This window comes from Panulirus ornatus, chromosome 12 (genome assembly GCF_036320965.1).
Source record: "Panulirus ornatus isolate Po-2019 chromosome 12, ASM3632096v1, whole genome shotgun sequence".
Classification (NCBI taxonomy): Eukaryota; Metazoa; Arthropoda; class Malacostraca; order Decapoda; family Palinuridae; genus Panulirus; species Panulirus ornatus.
Window position 1 is genome coordinate 46586674 of NC_092235.1, and position 21416 is coordinate 46608089.

General features: G+C 41.3%; 1 protein-coding gene across 1 annotated transcript in view; it reads left to right on the forward strand.

The window, feature by feature from the left end:
* Window positions 1–21416, forward strand: part of Pngl (N-glycanase Pngl) — a 189340-nt gene that overhangs the window by 144228 nt on the left and 23696 nt on the right. Inside the window, exon 8 of the mRNA XM_071667835.1 lies at window positions 13924–14072. Coding sequence (XP_071523936.1) covers window positions 13924–14072 — 149 coding nt within the window. The remainder of the gene's footprint in view (window positions 1–13923; window positions 14073–21416) is intronic.

Sequence of the window (21416 nt, forward strand, 5' to 3'; positions counted from 1 at the left end):
GCAGCAAGTATGAATATGTACTGGTGTATATATATATGTATATGTATGTATGGAAAGGATCACAATTTTGTGCATGATCAAGATATTCCTATGAGTCCACGGGGAAAATGAAACACGTAAGTTCCCAAGTGCACTTTTGTGTAATAATCACATCATCAGGGGAGACACACGAAAGAAACATAAGTCAGTTGATATACATCAAAGAGATGAAGCTAGGACGCCATGTTTACCAAATGGCGACCTAGCTTCGTCTCTTCGATGTATATGAACTGACTTATATTTCTCTCTTGTGTCTCCCCTGATGATGTGATTATTACACGAAAGTGCACTTGGGAACTTATCGTGTTTCATTTTTCCCGTGTACTCATAGGATTATGTATGTATACATTGGAATGTATAGGTATGTATATGTGCATGTGTGGGCATTTATGTTTTGGACAATCACATGTTTACCAAATGGCGTCCTAGCTTCGTCTCTTCGATGTATATCAACTGACTGTTATATTTCTCTCTTCTGTCTCCCCTGATGATGTGATTATTACACGAAAGTGCACTTGGGAACTTTTCATGTTTCATTTTCCCCGTGGACTCATAGGAATATCTTGATCACACGTAAAATTGTGATCCTTTCCAACATATATATATATATATATATATATATATATTTTTTTTTTTTTTTTTTTTTTTTTTTTATACTTTGTCGCTGTCTCCCGCGTTTGCGAGGTAGCGCAAGGAAACAGACGAAAGAAATGGCCCACCCCCCCCCATACACATGTATATACATACATCCACACACGCAAATATACATACCTACACAGCTTTCCATGGTTTACCCCAGACGCTTCACATGCCTTGATTCAATCCACTGACAGCACGTCAACCCCGGTATACCACATCGCTCCAATTCACTCTATTCCTTGCCCTCCTTTCACCCTCCTGCATGTTCAGGCCCCGATCACACAAAATCTTTTTCACTCCATCTTTCCACCTCCAATTTGGTCTCCCTCTTCTCCTTGCTCCCTCCACCTCCGACACATATATCCTCTTGGTCAATCTTTCCTCACTCATCCTCTCCATGTGCCCAAACCACTTCAAAACACCCTCTTCTGCTCTCTCAACCACGCTCTTTTTATTTCCACACATCTCTCTTACCCTTACGTTACTCACTCGATCAAACCACCTCACACCACACATTGTCCTCAAACATCTCATTTCCAGCACATCCATCCTCCTGCGCACAACTCTATCCATAGCCCACGCCTCGCAACCATACAACATTGTTGGAACCACTATTCCTTCAAACATACCCATTTTTGCTTTCCGAGATAATGTTCTCGACTTCCACACATTCTTCAAGGCCCCCAGAATTTTTGCCCCCTCCCCCACCCTATGATCCACTTCCGCTTCCATGGTTCCATCCGCTGCCAGATCCACTCCCAGATATCTAAAACACTTCACTTCCTCCAGTTTTTCTCCATTCAAACTCACCTCCCAATTGACTTGACCCTCAACCCTACTGTACCTAATAACCTTGCTCTTATTCACATTTACTCTTAACTTTCTTCTTCCACACACTTTACCAAACTCAGTCACCAGCTTCTGCAGTTTCTCACATGAATCAGCCACCAGCGCTGTATCATCAGCGAACAACAACTGACTCACTTCCCAAGCTCTCTCATCCCCAACAGACTTCATACTTGCCCCTCTTTCCAAAACTCTTGCATTTACCTCCCTAACAACACCATCCATAAACAAATTAAACAACCATGGAGACATCACACACCCCTGCCGCAAACCTACATTCACTGAGAACCAATCACTTTCCTCTCTTCCTACACGTACACATGCCTTACATCCTCGATAAAAACTTTTCACTGCTTCTAACAACTTTCCTCCCACACCATATATTCTTAATAACTTCCACAGAGCATCTCTATCAACTCTATCATATATATATATATATATATATATATATATATATATATATATATATATATATATATATATATATATATATATATTTTTTTTTTTCATACTATCCGCCATTTCCCGCGACAGCGAGGTAGCGTTAAGAACAGAGGACTGGGCCTTTGAGGAAATATCCTCACCTGGCCCTCTTCTCTGTTCCTTCTTTTGGAAAATTAAAAAAAAAAAAAAAAATATATATATATATATATATATATATATATATATATATATATATATATATATATATATATATATATTTTTTTTTTTTTTTTTTTTCAAACTATTCGCCAGTTCCCGCATTAGCGAGGTAGCGTTAAGAACAGAGGACTGGGCCTTTTTCGGAATATCCTCACCTGGCCCCCTCTGTTCCTTCTTTTGGAAAATTAAAAAAAAAACGAGAGGGGAGGATTTCCAGCCCCCCGCTCCCTCCCCTTTTAGTCGCCTTCTACGACACGCAGGGAATACGTGGGAAGTATTCTTAATCCCCTATCCCCATATCATATATATATATATATATATGAAAAAAAGGGCAAATGAGAGTTGGGGTGAGAGAGTATCATTAAATTTTAGGGAGAATAAAAAGATGTTCTGGAAGGAGGTAAATAAAGTGCGTAAGACAAGGGAGCAAATGGGAACTTCAGTGAAGGGCGCAAATGGGGAGGTGATAACAAGTAGTGGTGATGTGAGAAGGAGATGGAGTGAGTATTTTGAAGGTTTGTTGAATGTGTTTGATGATAGAGTGGCAGATATAGGGTGTTTTGGTCGAGGTGGTGTGCAAAGTGAGAGGGTTAGGGAAAATGATTTGGTAGACAGAGAAGAGGTAGTAAAAGCTTTGCGGAAGATGAAAGCCAGCAAGGCAGCAGGTTTGGATGGTATTGCAGTGGAATTTATTAAAAAAGGGGGTGACTGTATTGTTGACTGGTTGGTAAGGTTATTTAATGTATGTATGACTCATGGTGAGGTGCCTGAGGATTGGCGGAATGCGTGCATAGTGCCATTGTACAAAGGCAAAGGGGATAAGAGTGAGTGCTCAAATTACAGAGGTATAAGTTTGTTGAGTATTCCTGGTAAATTATATGGGAGGGTATTGATTGAGAGGGTGAAGGCATGTACAGAGCATCAGATTGGGGAAGAGCAGTGTGGTTTCAGAAGTGGTAGAGGATGTGTGGATCAGGTGTTTGCTTTGAAGAATGTATGTGAGAAATACTTAGAAAAGCAAATGGATTTGTATGTAGCATTTATGGATCTGGAGAAGGCATATGATAGAGTTGATAGAGATGCTCTGTGGAAGGTATTAAGAATATATGGTGTGGGAGGCAACTTGTTAGAAGCAGTGAAAAGTTTTTATCGAGGATGTAAGGCATGTGTACATGTAGGAAGAGAGGAAAGTGATTGGTTCTCAGTGAATGTAGGTTTGCGGCAGGGGTGTGTGATGTCTCCATGGTTGTTTAATTTGTTTATGGATGGGGTTGTTAGGGAGGTGAATGCAAGAGTTTTGGAAAGAGGGGCAAGTATGAAGTCTGTTGGGGATGAGAGGGCTTGGGAAGTGAGTCAGTTGTTGTTCGCTGATGATACAGCGCTGGTGGCTGATTCATGTGAGAAACTGCAGAAGCTGGTGACTGAGTTTGGTAAAGTGTGTGAAAGAAGAAAGTTAAGAGTAAATGTGAATAAGAGCAAGGTTATTAGGTACAGTAGGGTTGAGGGTCAAGTCAATTGGGAGGTGAGTTTGAATGGAGAAAAACTGGAGGAAGTGAAGTGTTTTAGATATCTGGGAGTGGATCTGGCAGCGGATGGAACCATGGAAGCGGAAGTGGATCATAGGGTGGGGGATGGGGCGAAAATTCTGGGAGCCTTGAAGAATGTGTGGAAGTCGAGAACATTATCTCGGAAAGCAAAAATGGGTATGTTTGAAGGAATAGTGGTTCCAACAATGTTGTATGGTTGCGAGGCGTGGGCTATGGATAGAGTTGTGCGCAGGAGGATGGATGTGCTGGAAATGAGATGTTTGAGGACAATGTGTGGTGTGAGGTGGTTTGATCGAGTAAGTAACGTAAGGGTAAGAGAGATGTGTGGAAATAAAAAGAGCGTGGTTGAGAGAGCAGAAGAGGGTGTTTTGAAATGGTTTGGGCACATGGAGAGAATGAGTGAGGAAAGATTGACCAAGAGGATATATGTGTCGGAGGTGGAGGGAACGAGGAGAAGAGGGAGACCAAATTGGAGGTGGAAAGATGGAGTGAAAAGATTTTGTGTGATCGGGGCCTGAACATGCAGGAGGGTGGAAGGAGGGCAAGGAATAGAGTGAATTGGAGCGATTTGGTATACCGGGGTTGACGTGCTGTCAGTGGATTGAATCGGGGCATGTGAAGCGTCTGGGGTAAACCATGGAAAGCTGTGTAGGTATGTATATTTGCGTGTGTGGACGTATGTATATACATGTGTATGGGGGTGGGTTGGGCCATTTCTTTCGTCTGTTTCCTTGCGCTACCTCGCAAACGCGGGAGACAGCGACAAAGCAAAAAAAAAAAAAAAAAATCATACAAAGCTCCAACAGCCAGGATCGAACCTGGGACCCCTTTGTGCAAGAGGCAGGCATGCTAACCGCTAGGCTAAGGGACTGTATAATAGGAAAAAACTATTCGAAATACTAAGTACTCGAATACCCTTCATCTCACAATGGTGAGCAACGGGGTCTATCGGTTGTTTCCGAACAGAACACATATCCAGCTGATAGCGTTTTACCGAACCTGACTGTACAACGCGGAGTTATATGAATACAAATAAAGTGTATATGAACGCGCACCTTCATAGAACATACAAAGCTCCAACAGCCAGGATCGAACCTGGGACTCCTTGTGCAAGAGGCAGGCATGCTAACCGCTAGGCTAAGGGACTGTATAATAGGAAACAACTATTCGAAATACTAAGTACTCGAATACCCTTCGTCTCACAATGGTGAGCAACGGGGTCTATTGATTGTTTCCGAACAGAACACATAGCCAGCTGATAGCGCGTTCATATACACTTTATTCGTATATATATATATATATATATATATATATATATATATATATATATATATATTTTTTTTTTTTTTTTCCTTTGTTGCTGTCTCCCGCGTTTGCGAGGTAGCGCAAGGAAACAGACGAAAGAAATGGCCCAACCCACCCCCATACACATGTATATACATACGTCCACACACGCAAATATACATACCTACACAGCTTTCCATGGTTTACCCCAGACGCTTCACATGCCCCGATTCAATCCACTGACAGCACGTTAACCCCGGTATACCACATCGCTCCAATTCACTCTATTCCTTGCCTTCCTTTCACCCTCCTGCATGTTCAGGCCCCGATCACACAAAATCTTTTTCACTCCATCTTTCCACCTCCAATTTGGTCTCCCTCTTCTCCTCGTTCCCTCCACCTCCAACACATATATCCTCTTGGTCAATCTTTCCTCACTCATTCTCTCCATGTGCCCAAACCATTTCAAAACACCCTCTTCTGCTCTCTCAACCACGCTCTTTTTATTTCCACACATCTCTCTTACCCTTACGTTACTTATTCGATCAAACCACCTCACACCACACATTGTCCTCAAACATCTCATTTCCAGCACATCCATCCTCCTGCGCACAACTCTATCCATAGCCCACGCCTCGCAACCATACAACATTGTTGGAACCACTATTCCTTCAAACATACCCATTTTTGCTTTCCGAGATAATGTTCTCGACTTCCACACATTCTTCAAGGCTCCCAGAATTTTCGCCCCCTCCCCCACCCTATGATCCACTTCCGCTTCCATGGTTCCATCCGCTGCCAGATCCACTCCAAGATATCTAAAACACTTCACTTCCTCCAGTTTTTCTCCATTCAAACTCACCTCCCAATTGACTTGACCCTCAACCCTACTGTACCTAATAACCTTGCTCTTATTCACATTTACTCTTAACTTTCTTCTTTCACACACTTTACCAAACTCAGTCACCAGCTTCTGCAGTTTCTCACATGAATCAGCCACCAGCGCTGTATCATCAGCGAACAACAACTGACTCACTTCCCAAGCTCTCTCATCCCCAACAGACTTCATACTTGCCCCTCTTTCCAAAACTCTTGCATTCACCTCCCTAACAACCCCATCCATAAACAAATTAAACAACCATGGAGACATCACACACCCCTGCTGCAAACCTACATTCACTGAGAACCAATCACTTTCCTCTCTTCCTACACGTACACATGCCTTACATCCTCGATAAAAACTTTTCACTGCTTCTAACAACTTGCCTCCCACACCATATATTCTTAATACCTTCCACAGAGCATCTCTATCAACTCTATCATACGCCTTCTCCAGATCCATAAATGCTACATACAAATCCATTTGCTTTTCTAAGTATTTCTCACATACATTCTTCAAAGCAAACACCTGATCCACACATCCTCTACCACTTCTGAAACCACACTGCTCTTCCCCAATCTGATACTCTGTACATGCCTTCACCCTCTCAATCAATACCCTCCCATATAATTTACCAGGAATACTCAACAAACTTATACCTCTGTAATTTGAGCACTCACTCTTATCCCCTTTGCCTTTGTACAATGGCACTATGCACGCATTCCGCCAATCCTCAGGCACCTCACCGTGAGTCATACATACAGTAAATAACCTTACCAACCAGTCAACAATACAGTCACCCCCTTTTTTAATAAATTCCACTGCAATACCATCCAAACCTGCTGCCTTGCCGGCTTTCATCTTCCGCAAAGCTTTTACTACCTCTTTTCTGTTTACCAAATCATTTTCCCTAACCCTCTCACTTTGCACACCACCTCGACCAAAACATCCTATATCTGCCACTCTATCATCAAACACATGATATATATATATATATTTTTATTTATTTATTATACTTTGTCGCTGTCTCCCGCATTTGCGAGGTAGCGCAAGGAAACAGACGAAAGAAATGGCCCAACCCCCCCCCCATACACATGTATATACATACGTCCACACACGCAAATATACATACCTACACAGCTTTCCATGGTTTACCCCAAACGCTTCACATGCCTTGCTTCAATCCACTGACAGCACGTCAACCCCGGTATACCACATCGCTCCAATTCACTCTATTCCTTGCCCTCCTTTCACCCTCCTGCATGTTCAGGCCCCGATCACACAAAATCTTTTTCACTCCATCTTTCCACCTCCAATTTGGTCTCCCTCTTCTCCTTGTTCCCTCCACCTCCGACACATATATCCTCTTGGTCAATCTTTCCTCACTCATCCTCTCCATGTGCCCAAACCACTTCAAAACACCCTCTTCTGCTCTCTCAACCACGCTCTTTTTATTTCCACACATCTCTCTTACCCTTACGTTACTCACTCGATCAAACCACCTCACACCACACATTGTCCTCAAACATCTCATTTTCTGCACATCCATCCTCCTGCGCACAACTCTATCCATAGCCCACGCCTCGCAACCATACAACATTGTTGGAACCACTATTCCTTCAAACATACCCATTTTTGCTTTCCGAGATAATGTTCTCGACTTCCACACATTCTTCAAGGCCCCCAGGATTTTCGCCCCCTCCCCCACCCTATGATCCACTTCCGCTTCCATGGTTCCATCCGCTGCCAGATCCACTCCCAGATATCTAAAACACTTCACTTCCTCCAGTTTTTCTCCATTCAAACTCACCTCCCAATTGACTTGACCCTCAACCCTACTGTACCTAATAACCTTGCTCTTATTCACATTTACTCTTAACTTTCTTCTTCCACACACTTTTCCAAACTCAGTCACCAGCTTCTGCAGTTTCTCACATGAATCAGCCACCAGCGCTGTATCATCAGCGAACAACAACTGACTCACTTCCCAAGCTCTCTCATCCCCAACAGACTTCATACTTGCCCCTCTTTCCAAAACTCTTGCATTTACCTCCCTAACAACCCCATCCATAAACAAATTAAACAACCATGGAGACATCACACACCCCTGCCGCAAACCTACATGCACTGAGAACCAATCACTTTCCTCTCTTCCTACACGTACACATGCCTTACATCCTCGATAAAAACTTTTCACTGCTTCTAACAACTTGCCTCCCACACCATATATTCTTAATACCTTCCACAGAGCATCTCTATCAACTCTATCATATGCCTTCTCCAGATCCATAAATGCTACATACAAATCCATTTGCTTTTCTAAGTATTTCTCACATACATTCTTCAAAGCAAACACCTGATCCACACATCCTCTACCACTTCTGAAACCACACTGCTCTTCCCCAATCTGATGCTCTGTACATGCCTTCACCCTCTCAATCAATACCCTCCCATATAATTTACCAGGAATACTCAACAAACTTATACCTCTGTATATATATATATATATATATATATATATATATATATATATATATATATATATATATATATATATATATTGTACAAAGGCAAAGGGGATAAGAGTGAGTGCTCAAATTACAGAGGTATAAGTTTGTTGAGTATTCCTGGTAAATTATATGGGAGGATATTGATTGAGAGGGTGAAGGCATGTACAGAGCATCAGATTGGGGAAGAGCAGTGTGGTTTCAGAAGTGGTAGAGGATGTGTGGATCAGGTGTTTGCTTTGAAGAATGTATGTGAGAAATACTTAGAAAAGCAAATGGATTTGTATGTAGCATTTATGGATCTGGAGAAGGTATATGATAGAGTTGATAGAGATGCTATGTGGAAGGTATTAAGAATATATGGTGTGGGAGGCAAGTTGTTAGAAGCAGTGAAAAGTTTTTATCGAGGATGTAAGGCATGTGTACGTGTAGGAAGAGAGGAAAGTGATTGGTTCTCAGTGAATGTAGGTTTGTGGCGAGGGTGTGTGATGTCTCCATGGTTGTTTAATTTGTTTATGGATGGGGTTTTTAGGGAGGTGAATGCAAGAGTTTTGGAGAGAGGGGCAAGTATGAAGTCTGTTGGGGATGAGAGAGCTTGGGAAGTGAGTCAGTTGTTGTTCGCTGATGATAGAGCACTGGTGGCTGATTCATGTGAGAAACTGCAGAAGCTGGTGACTGAGTTTGGTAAAGTGTGTGAAAGAAGAAAGTTAAGAGTAAATGTGAATAAGAGCAAGGTTATTAGGTACAGTAGGGTTGAGGGTCAAGTCAATTGGGAGGTAAGTTTGAATGGAGAAAAACTGGAGGAAGTAAAGTGTTTTAGATATCTGGGAGTGGATCTGGCAGCGGATGGAACCATGGAAGCGGAAGTGGATCATAGGGTGGGGGAGGGGGCGAAAATCCTGGGAGCCTTGAAGAATGTGTGGAAGTCGAGAACATTATCTCGGAAAGCAAAAATGGGTATGTTTGAAGGAATAGTGGTTCCAGCAATGTTGTATGGTTGCGAGGTGTGGGCTATGGATAGAGTTGTGCACAGGAGGATGGATGTGCTGGAAATGAGATGTTTGAGGACAATATGTGGTGTGAGGTGGTTTGATCGAATAAGTAATGTAAGGGTAAGAGAGATGTGTGGAAATAAAAAGAGTGTGGTTGAGAGAGCAGAAGAGGGTGTTTTGAAATGGTTTGGTCACATGGAGAGAATGAGTGGGGAAAGATTGACCAAGAGGATATATGTGTCAGAGGTGGAGGGAACGAGAATTGGGAGACCAAATTGGAGGTGGAAAGATGGAGTGAAAAAGATTTTGTGTGATTGGGGTCTGAACATGCAGGAGGGTGAAAGGAGGGCAAGGAATAGAGTGAATTGGATCGATGTGGTATACCGGGGTTGACGTGCTGTCAGTGGATTGAATCAGGGCATGTGAAGCGTCTGGGGTAAACCATGGAAAGCTGTGTAGGTATGTATATTTGCGTGTGTGGACGTATGTATATACATGTGTATGGGGGTGGGTTGGGCCATTTCTTTCGTCTGTTTCCTTGCGCTACCTCGCAAACGCGGGAGACAGCGACAAAGCAAAAAAAAAAAAAGATATATATATATATATATATATTTTTTTTTTTTTTTGCTTTGTTGCTGTCTCCCGCGTTTGCGAGGTAGCGCAAGGAAACAGACGAAAGAAATATATATATATATATATATATATATATATAGGGGATAGGGGATGAAGAATACTTCCCACGTATTCCCTGCATGTCGTAAAAGGCGACTAAAAGGGAAGGGAGCGGGAGGCTGGAAATCCTCCCCTCTCGTTTTTTTTTTTTTTTTTTCTTTTTTCTAATTTTCCAAAAGAAGGAACAGAGGGGGGCCAGGTGAGGATATTCCACAAAGGCCCAGTCCTCTGTTCTTAACGCTACCTCGCTAATGCGGGAAATGGCGGATAGTTTAAAAGAAAGAAAAAGAATATATATATATATATATATATATATATATATATATATATATATATATATATATATATATATATATATATATATCTTTCTTTTCTTTCATACTATTCGGCATTTCCTGCGTTAGCGAGGTAGCATTAAGAACAGAGGGCTAGGCCTTTAAGGGAATATCCTCACCCGGCCCCCCTCTCTGTTCTTTCTTTGTGTATGTGGGTGAGTTGGGCCAGTCTTTCATCTGTGTCCTTGCGCTACTTCGTGAATGTGGGAGGCAGCGACTAAGTAAACTATGAAAAGTTTTGTGGGGCCTGGATGTGAAAGGAAGCTGTAGTTTTGGTGCATTACACATGACAGTTAGAGACTGAGTGTGAACGAATGTGGCCTTTTGTCCTTTCCTCATGCTACCTCGCAGGGGGAGGGGGGATGCTATTTCATGTGTGGCGGGGTGGCAACGGGAATGAATGAAGGCAACAAGTATGAATTATGTGCATGTGTAAATATGTATATGTCTATGTATATATATGTGTATGCGTTAAAATGTATAGGTATGTATATGTGTGTGTGGACGTATATGTATAGACATGTGTTTGTGGGTGGGTTGGGCCATTCTCTCGTCTGTTTCCTTATGCTACCTTGCTAATGCGAGAGACTGCGACAAAGTATAATAGATAATAAATAGATAATGATAATGGTAATCTTAATAGTAATCTTAATGATCATACTGAAAATGAAAAGTATGTGCAACAGTGTTGATTGATAGGGTAATAGAAGTGACTGAATAGTAGAATAAATGAGGAACACAGGGGTTTTAAGAAAGTTAGGGGAGGTTTGGATTAGGGTTTTGTGGTGAGAATGAATATAGAAAAGCATCATGCAACAGTTAAGAAGCTATATGCAGCTTTTATGGATCAAGAGAAACTGTATGATGGAATCAAGTGGAATGCTTTATGGACTGTGTTAAGGATATATGGGGTAGGGAGACAATTGTTGGATGGTGTGATAGCCTTCTTTAGAGGAGGAAATGTATGTGTTAGAGAGGCAGGAGAGTTGAAGGAAAGTTTTGGTTTACATGTGGATGTGAGGCAGGGCTATGTGATGTCACTGGCTTTTAAGCTTGTATATGGATGGAGTGTTAAGTGAGATGAAAGCAAAACTAGGGTAAAGGGGTTTAGAGATGAACTTTGGTGGTGAGGTTTGGTGGCTAATGACTAGCCAGGTTGTGGATGATACTATGTTTATTGCTGAGAGTGAAGAGGAGTTGCAGAAGGTTGAAGTCTGTTTTATAATGTGTGTAAGCATAGGCAGTTGATTGTATTTGTAAATGAAAGTGAAGTAATGGTGTTTGAAGGAAACAAAAAGTATAGATTTTGTAATGCCCTATAGGGTGAGAGAAGGAAGTGTATTAAATTGTGTTGTAGGTATGAGGTAACAGAATTTAAGTAGTTAGGAGATATCTTGGTTAAGTTTGATGATATGGAGAGATTAGAGAGATAGCAGTACAGGGTAGAAGAGTCATTTGGTCCTTAATAGAATAATGAAGGGTAAAGGTATATGTAAGAAAGTGAAGAGATAATTAAGGGACAGCATTCCCACCCCTTTTTGTCACCTACGATACGCAGGGAATACATGTGCCGTATTCTTTCTCCCCTATCCCCAGAGATAGGGATGGAGTGTTAAGTGAGAAAAAGCAAAACTAGGGTAAAGGGGTTTAGAGATGAACTTTGGTGGTAAGGTTTGGTTGCTAATGACAAACCAGGTTGCGGATGATACTATGTTTATTGCTGAGAGTGAAGAGGAGTTGCAGAAGGTTGAAGTCTGTTTCATAATGTGTGTAAGCATAGGCAGTTGATTGTATTTGTGAGTGAAAGTAAAGTAATGGTGTTCGAAGGAAACAAAAAGTATAGATTTTGTAAAGCCCTATAGTGTGAGAGAAGGAAGTGTGCTAAATTGTGTTATAGGTATGGGGTAACAGAATTTAAGTAGTTTGGAGATATCTTGGTTAAGTTTGGTGATATGGAGAGATAAGAGAGATAGCAGTATAGAGTAAAAGAGTCATTTGGTTCTTAATAGAATAATGAAGGGTAAAGGTATATGTATGAAAGTGAAGAGAGAATTAAGGGACAGCACTCCCACCCCTTTTCCTCACCTATGACACGCAGGGAATACATGTGCTGCATTCTTTCTCCCCTATCCCCAGAGATGGCAACTACTTTCACCTAATATTTTGTCTTGATTAGGCTGTATAATACAGCAGTACTCAAGTTTGGTTTTTATGAATGCATTGAACAGTATCATCTTCAGTGTTTTTTCTTGTGAATGTTCATATTATCATTTCACTCATTATTTGACTATTGTAATTTTATTAGTGTGATCATCATGTTCTACCTTTCCATTTATGATGACTCCCAAGCCCTTAACTCTGCTTTCTTCCCATATATATTTTTCTGTTGCCCCTTATAGGTTGTAACCGTTGTTTGTGTCCAGCAATTTTCTGTGACCCAGTTGTTCAAATTCTTTTTTACGAAATTCAGTTAGATTTTCCTCTGCCCACTTGTGTATATGTTTAGTTTTGGCAGTCTCTCTTTGCTGTTCATCATGTTATAATTTTCCTTACTCTGGTGTTATCTGAGAGACATTTTGATACACTTTCTTCTATACCTTTTTCTATGTTAGATATCATTATTATGAATAGTACTGAGGCAATACTGTTCCTTGAGGAACTTCCGACAAAACTTCTTCAGATAACAGTACAGTTTGCTACAGTTGTGTTTGAACATTCTGTTAGAAACTTCTTTATCCATTTTGCTGATTTATCTCTTATGTTAAGTTCTGCTCCTTTTACCTATAGAATCTCAAAGTTTACTTTGTCAGATGCCTAAGCACATTCTATTCTTGTTTCTTTCATTAGTGTTTCATAGATGTTTTTGTAGTGCATTGTTAGTTGCATTTATATACTTTTGTGTGGTACAAATCCTTGTTGACCCTCATTAATCTGGTTGATGATTAGATGTTTCATTATGTGTTATGTATCACTCATTAAATGAATGGGGGAGACATAGAAGATGGAAGGATTGAGTGAAAGGACATTGGGGTACCAACCTGAGCATTTAGGGGTGAAAGGCATGCATAGGATACAGTGAATTGGGTCATTGTGATATATTGGAGTGGTGAACTCCCCCTGGGCTGAAGTAGGGCATCCAAAATGGTCAGGTTAAACCATGGAGTAATCTATAGGGCTCGGGTTTGGATGAAGGACTCTGGTTTCAGTAGATTATGCATAACAAGCAGAGAGTGGATGTGTACAAGTGAGGCCATTCTTTGTGTGTTCCTTATGTTACCTTGGTAAGGCATGAGAGACATTTGAGTTTAAAAAGATATGTTCACCTCTAATAACTTAATTGATAGAAGAATTTATTTCATTAGCTCAGGCCTTAGATTTGCTGAATAAGAAATATGATGAAGTATGAAATGAAATCTGGTGTTATGTTGTGGATGGATGTAATATATGTTGAATTAAATTAATTTTAGAAATGCATGCATATATGTATACTATAATAGTCATGGGATCTTGATACGTCAGTTGATGACAGTTTATTTACAGATGTAGGGAAACATGGTTGATATCCACTATTATGGAGATGAACAAACAACGACAAGCTGGATTCCCTGTGGTGAAAAGACGTTCTTTAGAGCATCGGCTTGTGCAGGAAATTGCAGAATTCCTCAGCCCTCCTCGCACTTTAAAAGACTGTAAGGATGATTTTATAAACATTGTTCAAAATTTTAGATAATTATTGGGGTTGACAAAGTGGAGAAAGAATAGAAAATTCTTAGAAGTTTTGTGCACTTTACCTGTAATTTCCTTTACCTTTCTGCCCCAGGATCTAATTCTCTTGGGCTCCAGTAGTGCTCAGGAAGATGACAATATCTACCAGGTAGGATCACAGGTCAAGAAATTTGGTGATGTTATGTGTATGTAGGAGTTAGAGCAGGACAAATGAGTAAAGGTATATTGTTGACAATGTTAAAGTTGCATTTAGGGCATTAGAGATCGTGTGATACATTGAAAAAATGATTGTAATGTTGGAGAAGTGGTTGCTGTACAGAGTGTAGATAAGAAATGATAGCTTTTATATGTGTGTGGAATGTTGTTTCAGATTGCTGTATGTGTAATGTAGTGATGTTTAAGATTGAGATGGGGGAGCAGTTCTTTAGGACAGAGGCTTCCTGACTTACAGTGGTTTGACTTAGGATTTTCTGACTACCATGGTTCAGTATTCAATGCTTGGTTATAAAATTGGCTTTGTACTAGATGATTTTGTCCAACTGTAGGCTAATGTAAGTGTTCTGAGAATGTTTAAGGTTGGCTAGGCTAAGCTATGATGTTTGTAAGGTAGGATGAACAGTATTGAACGTATAAAATGTATTTTTGACTCGTGATGTTTTTTAATTTATGATGGGTTTACTAGAACATAACCCCTTCATAAGTCAAGGAGCTTTTGTACTTCTCAAGTCATTCTAGTGTGCATGTATATGTACCTCACGCTACTTTCATACCCCTCGAGCCCTTTCTATCTTCTGTGTGATCTCTGCAGTAATCAGGAAGCTGGTCATGTCAAATAGGCAGGACAGCACGTCATAAAGTATAGTATGTGCTTATGTGGGGAAAGTGCTAGGCAGTTGATTAATAAGCATTTAGGGTCTTCATATTGGTAAGTGCATCGTGGGTGTTAAGGGTCTTGAGATGCGTTGAGTCAGTGCTTGTAATGTTTAGAAGGTGATGTCCAAAGCATAGATGAGAAACTGTAACTTGTATGTCTGGGGAGCATGATTTCAGATGGTTATGTCTGGTAGGCTGGTTTTTAAGACCGAGTTAGGGAGGTGGTAGCTTAGTGCTTTTCAGGTCATTTCACTGTATATTTTTGATATTGGTGTTCTGTTTGTAGGGAGTGGGGAATCTATGAGAATAGGTTTCCGAAGTGTGAAGCTGAGATGAGCTTTTTATTTCTATTCAGGGGTTGCTCAGTTATTGAGTGGTTTGGGTTAAATTACATGGCAATGACAGATAGAAGGAAGCCTGATGGTCCTTAAGATTATACAGTTAGTGGAAATGTTTTTGATACTGATAACATATAACTGAAGTCTTGTCTACCCTTGATTTTAAGGTATTTATAGTCTCTGCCATCTATCTATACAGAAGAGGGTGTTTTAAAATGGTTTGGTCACATGGAGAGAATGAGTGAGGAAAGATTGACCAAGAGGATATATGTGTCAGAGGTGGAGGGAACGAGGAGAAGTGGGAGACCAAATTGGAGGTGGAAAGATGGAGTGAAAAAGATTTTGAGTGATCAGGGCCTGAACATGCAGGAGGGTGAAAGGCGTGCAAGGAATAAAATGAATTAGAATGATGTGGTATACCAGGGTCGATGTGCTGTCAATGGATTGAACCAGGGCATGTGAAGCGTCTGGGGTAGACCATGGAAAGTTCTGTGGAGCCTGGATGTGGAAAGGGAGCTATGGTTTCAGTGCATTATTACATGACAGCTAGAGAATGAGTGTGAATGAATGGAGCATTTGTTGTCTTTTCCTAGCGCTACCTCGCACACATGAGGGGGGAAGGGGTTGTTATTCCATGTGTGGTGGGGTGGCGATGGGAATGAATAAAGGCGGACATGAATCATGTACATGTGTATATATGTATATGTCTGTGTGTGTATGTATATGTATACATTAAGATGTATAGGTATGTATATTTGCGTATGTGGATGTGTATGTATACACATGTGTATGTGGGTGGGTTGGATCATTCTTTCGTCTGTTTTCATGCGCTCCCTCGCTAATGTGGGAGACAGCGACAAAGCAAAAAAAATATAATAATAAAAAAGAGATATACATAAGTATACATATGTAAGTAGGAGAGATGGCCAGAGAGCATTATTGGATTACGTGTTAATTGATAGGTGCGCGAAAGAGAGACTTTTGGATGTTAATGTGCTGAGAGGTGCAACTGGAGGGATGTCTGATCATTATCTTGTAGAGGTGAAGGTGAAGATATGTAGAGGTTTTCAGAAAAGAAGAATGTTGGGGTGAAGAGAGTGGTGAGAGTAAGTGAGCTTGGGAAGGAGACTTGTGTGAGGAAGTATCAGGAGAGAATGAGTACAGAATGGAAAAAGGTGAGAACAAAGGACATAAGGGGAGTGGGGGAGGAATGGGATATATTTAGGGAAGCAGTGATGGCTTGTGCAAAAGATGCTTGTGGCATGAGAAGCGTAGGAGGTAGGCAGATTAGGAAGGGTAGTGAGTGGTGGGATGAAGAAGTAAAATTGTTAGTGAAAGAGAAGAGAGAGGCATTTGGACGATTTTTGCAGGGAAATAATGCAAATGAATGGGAGATGTATAAAAGAAAGAGGCAGGAGGTCAAGAGAAAGGTGCAAGAGGTGAAAAAGAGGGCAAATGAGAGTTGGGGTAAGAGAGTATCATTAAATTTTAGGGAGAATAAAAAGATGTTTTGGAAGGAGGTGCGTAAGACAAGGGAATCAATGGGAACATAAGTGAAGGGGGCTAATGGAGAGGTGATAATAAGTAGTGGCAATGTGAGAAGGAGATGGAGTGAGTATTTTGAAGGTTTGTGTTTGATGATAGAGTGGCAGTTATAGGGTGTTTTGGTCGAGGTGGTGTGCAAAGTGAGAGGGTCAGGTAGATTGATTTGGTAAACAGAGAAGAGGTAGTAAAAGCTTTGCGGAAGATGAAAGCCGGCAAGGCAGTGGGTTTGGATGGTATTGCAGTGGAATTTATTAAAAAAGGGGGTGACTGTATGTATGACAAATGGTGAAGTGCCTGAGGATTGGTGGAATGCTTGCATAGTGCCATTGTACAAAGGCAAAGGGGATAAAAGTGAGTGCTCAAATTACAGAGGTATAAGTTTGTTGAGTATTCCTGGGAAATTATGGGAGGGTATTGATTGAGAGGGTGAAGACATGTACAGAGCATCAGATTAGGGAAGAGCAGTGTGGTTTCAGAAGTGGTACACTGAGGATGTGTGGATCAGGTGTTTGCTTTGAAGAATGTATGTGAGAAATACTTAGAAAAGCAAATGGATTTGTATGTAGCATTTATGGATCTGGAGAAGGCATATGATAGAGTTAATGGAGAGGCTCTGTGGAAGGTATTAAGAATATATGGTGTGGGAGGCAAGTTGTTAGAAGCAGTGAAAAGTTTTTATCGAGGATGGAAGGCATGTGTACGTGTAGGATGAGAGGAAAGTGATTGGTTCTCAGTGAATGTAGGTTTGCGGCATGGGTGTGTGGTGTCTCCATGGTTGTTTAATTTGTTTATGGATGGGGTTGTTTTTTTTTTTTGTTAGGGAGGTGAATGCAAGAGTTTTGGAAAGAGGGGCAAGTATGCAGTCTGTTGTGGATGAGAGAGCTTGGGAAGTGAGTCAGTTGTTGTTCGCTGATGATACAGCGCTGGTGGCTGATTCATGTGAGAAACTGCAGAAGCTGGTGACAGAGTTTGGTAAAGTGTGTGAAAGAAGAAAGTTAAGAGTAAATGTGAGTAAGAACAAGGTTGTTAGGTACAGTAGTGTTGAGGGTCAAGTCAGTTGGGAGGTAAGTTTAATTGGAGAAGAATTGGAGGAAGTGAAGTGTTTTAGATATCTGGGAGTGGATCTGGCAGCGGATGGAACCATTGAAGCGGAAGTGAATCATAGGGTGGGGGAGGGGGCGAAAATCCTGGGAGCCTTGAAGAATGTGTGGAAGTCGAGAACATTATCTCGGAAAGCAAAAATCGCTATGTTTGAAGGAATAGTGATTCCAACAATGTTGTATGGTTGCGAGGCATGGGCTATGGATAGAGTAGTGCGCAGGAGGGTGGATGTGCTGGAATTGAGATGTTTGAGGACAATATGTGGTGTGAGGTGGTTTGATCGAGTAAGTAATGTAAGGGTAAGAGAGATGTGTGGAAATAAAAAGAGCTTGGTTGAGAGAGCAGAAGAGGGTGTTTTAAAATGGTTTGGGCACATTGAGAGAATGAGTGAGGAGCGATTGACCAAGAGGATATATGTGTCGGAGGTGGAGGGAACGAGGAGAAGTGGGAGACCAAATTGGAGGTGGAAAGATGGAGTGAAAAAGATTTTGAGTGATCGCGGCCTGAACATGCAGGAGGGTGAAAGGCGGGCAAGGAATAGAGTGAGTTGGATTGATGTGGTATACCGGGGTCAATGTGTTGTCAATGGACTGAATCATGGCATGTGAAGCGTCTAGGGTAAACCATGGAAAGTTGTGTGGGGCCTGGATGTGGAAAGGGAGCTGTGGTTTCGGGCATTATTACATGACAGCTAGAGACTGAGTGTGAACGAATGGGGCCTTTGTTGTCTTTTCCTAGCGCTACCTCGCCCACATGACTGGGAGGGGGATGTTATTCCATGTGTGCCGAGGTGGCGATGGGAATGAATAAAGGCAGACAGTGTGAATTGTGTGCATGTGTATATATATATATGTCTGTGTGTGTATATATATATGTGTACATTGAGATGTATGGATATGTATATTTACATGTGGGGACGTGTATGTATATACATGTGTATGGGGTGGGTTGGGTCATTTCTTTCATCTATTTCCTTGCGCTTCCTCACAAACACAGGAGACAGCGACAAAGCAAAATAAATAGAATGAATAAATAAATATATATATTTATTTTTATTTACATTTATATATTTTGCTTTGTCGCTGTCTCCCGCGTTAGCGAGGTAGCACAAGGAAACTGACGAAAGAAATGGCCCAACCCACAAACATACACATGTATATACATACATGTCCACACACGCAAATATACGTACCTCGAGATCTCATTTCCATCACATCCACCCTCCTCCACACAACTCTATCCATAGCCCACACCTCACAACCATATAACATTATTGGAACCACTATTCCTTCAGACATACCCAATTTTGCTTTCCAAGATAATGTTCTCAACTTCCACACATTCTTCAATGCTCCCAGAACTTTTGCCTCCTCCCTCACCCTATGGTTCACTTCTGCTTCCATGGTTCCATCCGCTGACAAATCCACTCCCAGATATCTAAAACACTTCACTTCCTCCAGTTTTTCTCCATTCAAACTTACCTCCCAATTGACTTGACCCTCAACCCTACTGTACCTCATAACCTTCCTCTTATTCACATTTACTCTCAGCTTTCTTCTTTCACACACTCTACTAAACTCAGTCACCAGCTTCTGCAGTTTCTCACCCGAATCAGCCACCAGCGCTGTATCATCAGCGAACAACAACTGACTCATTTCCCAAGCTCTCTCATCCACAACAGACTGCATACTTGCCCCTCTTTCCAAAACTCTTGCATTCACCTCCCTAACAACCCCATCCATAAACAAATAAAACAACCATGGAGACAAAACACACCCCTGCCACAAACCTACATTCACTGAGAACCAATCACTTTCCTCTCTTCCTACACGTACACATGCCTTACATCCTCGATAAAAACTTTTCACTGCTTCTAACAACTTGCCTCCCACACCATATATTCTTAATACCTTCCACAACTCTCTCATATGCCTTCTCCAGATTCATAAATGCTACATACAAATCCATTTGCTTTTCTAAGTATTTCTCACATACATTCTTCAAAGCAAACACCTGATCCACACATCCTCTACCACTTCTGAAACCACACTGCTCTTCCCCAGTCTGATGCTCTGTACATGCCTTCACCCTCTCAATCAATACCCTCCCATATAATTTCCCAGGAATACTCAACAAACTTGTACATCTGTAATTTGAGCACTCACGTTTGTCCCCTTTGCCTTTGTACAATGGCACTATGCAAGCATTCTGCCAATCCTCAGGCACCTCACCTTGAATCAAGCATACATTAAATAACCTTACCAACCAGTCAACAATACAGTCACCCCATTTTTTAATAAATTCTACTGCAATAACATCCAAACCTGCTGCCTTGCCGGCTTTCATCTTCCGCAAAGCTTTGACTACCTCTTCTCTGTTTACCAAATCGTTTTCCGTAAGCCTCTCACTTTGCACACCACCTCGACCAAAACACCCTATATCTGCCACTCTATCATCAAACACATTCGACAAACCTTCAAAATACTCACTCCATCTCCCTCTCACATCACCACTACTTGTTATCACCTCCCCATTTGCCCCCTTCACTGAAGTTCCCATTTGCTCTCTAGTCTTACGCACTTTATTTACCTCCTTCCAAAACATCTTTTTATTCTCCCTAAAATTTAATGATACTCTCTCACCCCAACTCTCATATGCCCTTTTTCACCTCTTGCACCTTTCTCTTGACCTCCTGCCTCTCTTTTATACATCTCCCACTCATTTGCATTTTTTCCCTGCAAAAATTGTCCAAATGCCTCTCTCTTCTCTTTCACTAATAATCTTACTTCTTCATCCCACCACTCACTACCCTTTCTAATCAACCCACCTCCCACTCTTCTCATGCCACAAGCATCTTTTGCGCAAGCCATCACTGCCTCTCTAAATACATCCCATTCCTCCCCCACTCCACTTACCTCCTTTGTTCTCACCTTTTTCCATTCTGTACTCAGTCTCTCCTGGTACTTCCTCACACAAGTCTTATTCCCAAGCTCACTTACTCTCACCACTCTCTTCACCCCAACATTCTCTCTTCTTTTCTGGAAACCCCTACAAATCTTCACCTTCGCCTCCACAAGATAATGATCAGACATCCCTCCAGTTGCACCTCTCAGCACATTAACATCCAAAAGTCACTCTTTCACCCGCCTATCAATTAACACGTAATCCAATAACGCTCTCTGGCCATCTCTCCTAAAGTAAAGATATATGTACATAAATGCCCATACATGCACAAATACATATACATATCAACATATACACATATACATACATATACCTGCACATACACAGACATATACATATATACAAATGTACATACTCATATTTGCTTGCCTTCATCCATTCCTGGTGCTACCCTGCCCCACGGGAAACAGCATGGCTACCCCCTGCTTCAGCGAGTTAGTGCCAGGAAAATAGGCAAAAAAGGCCACATTTATTCAAACTCAGTCT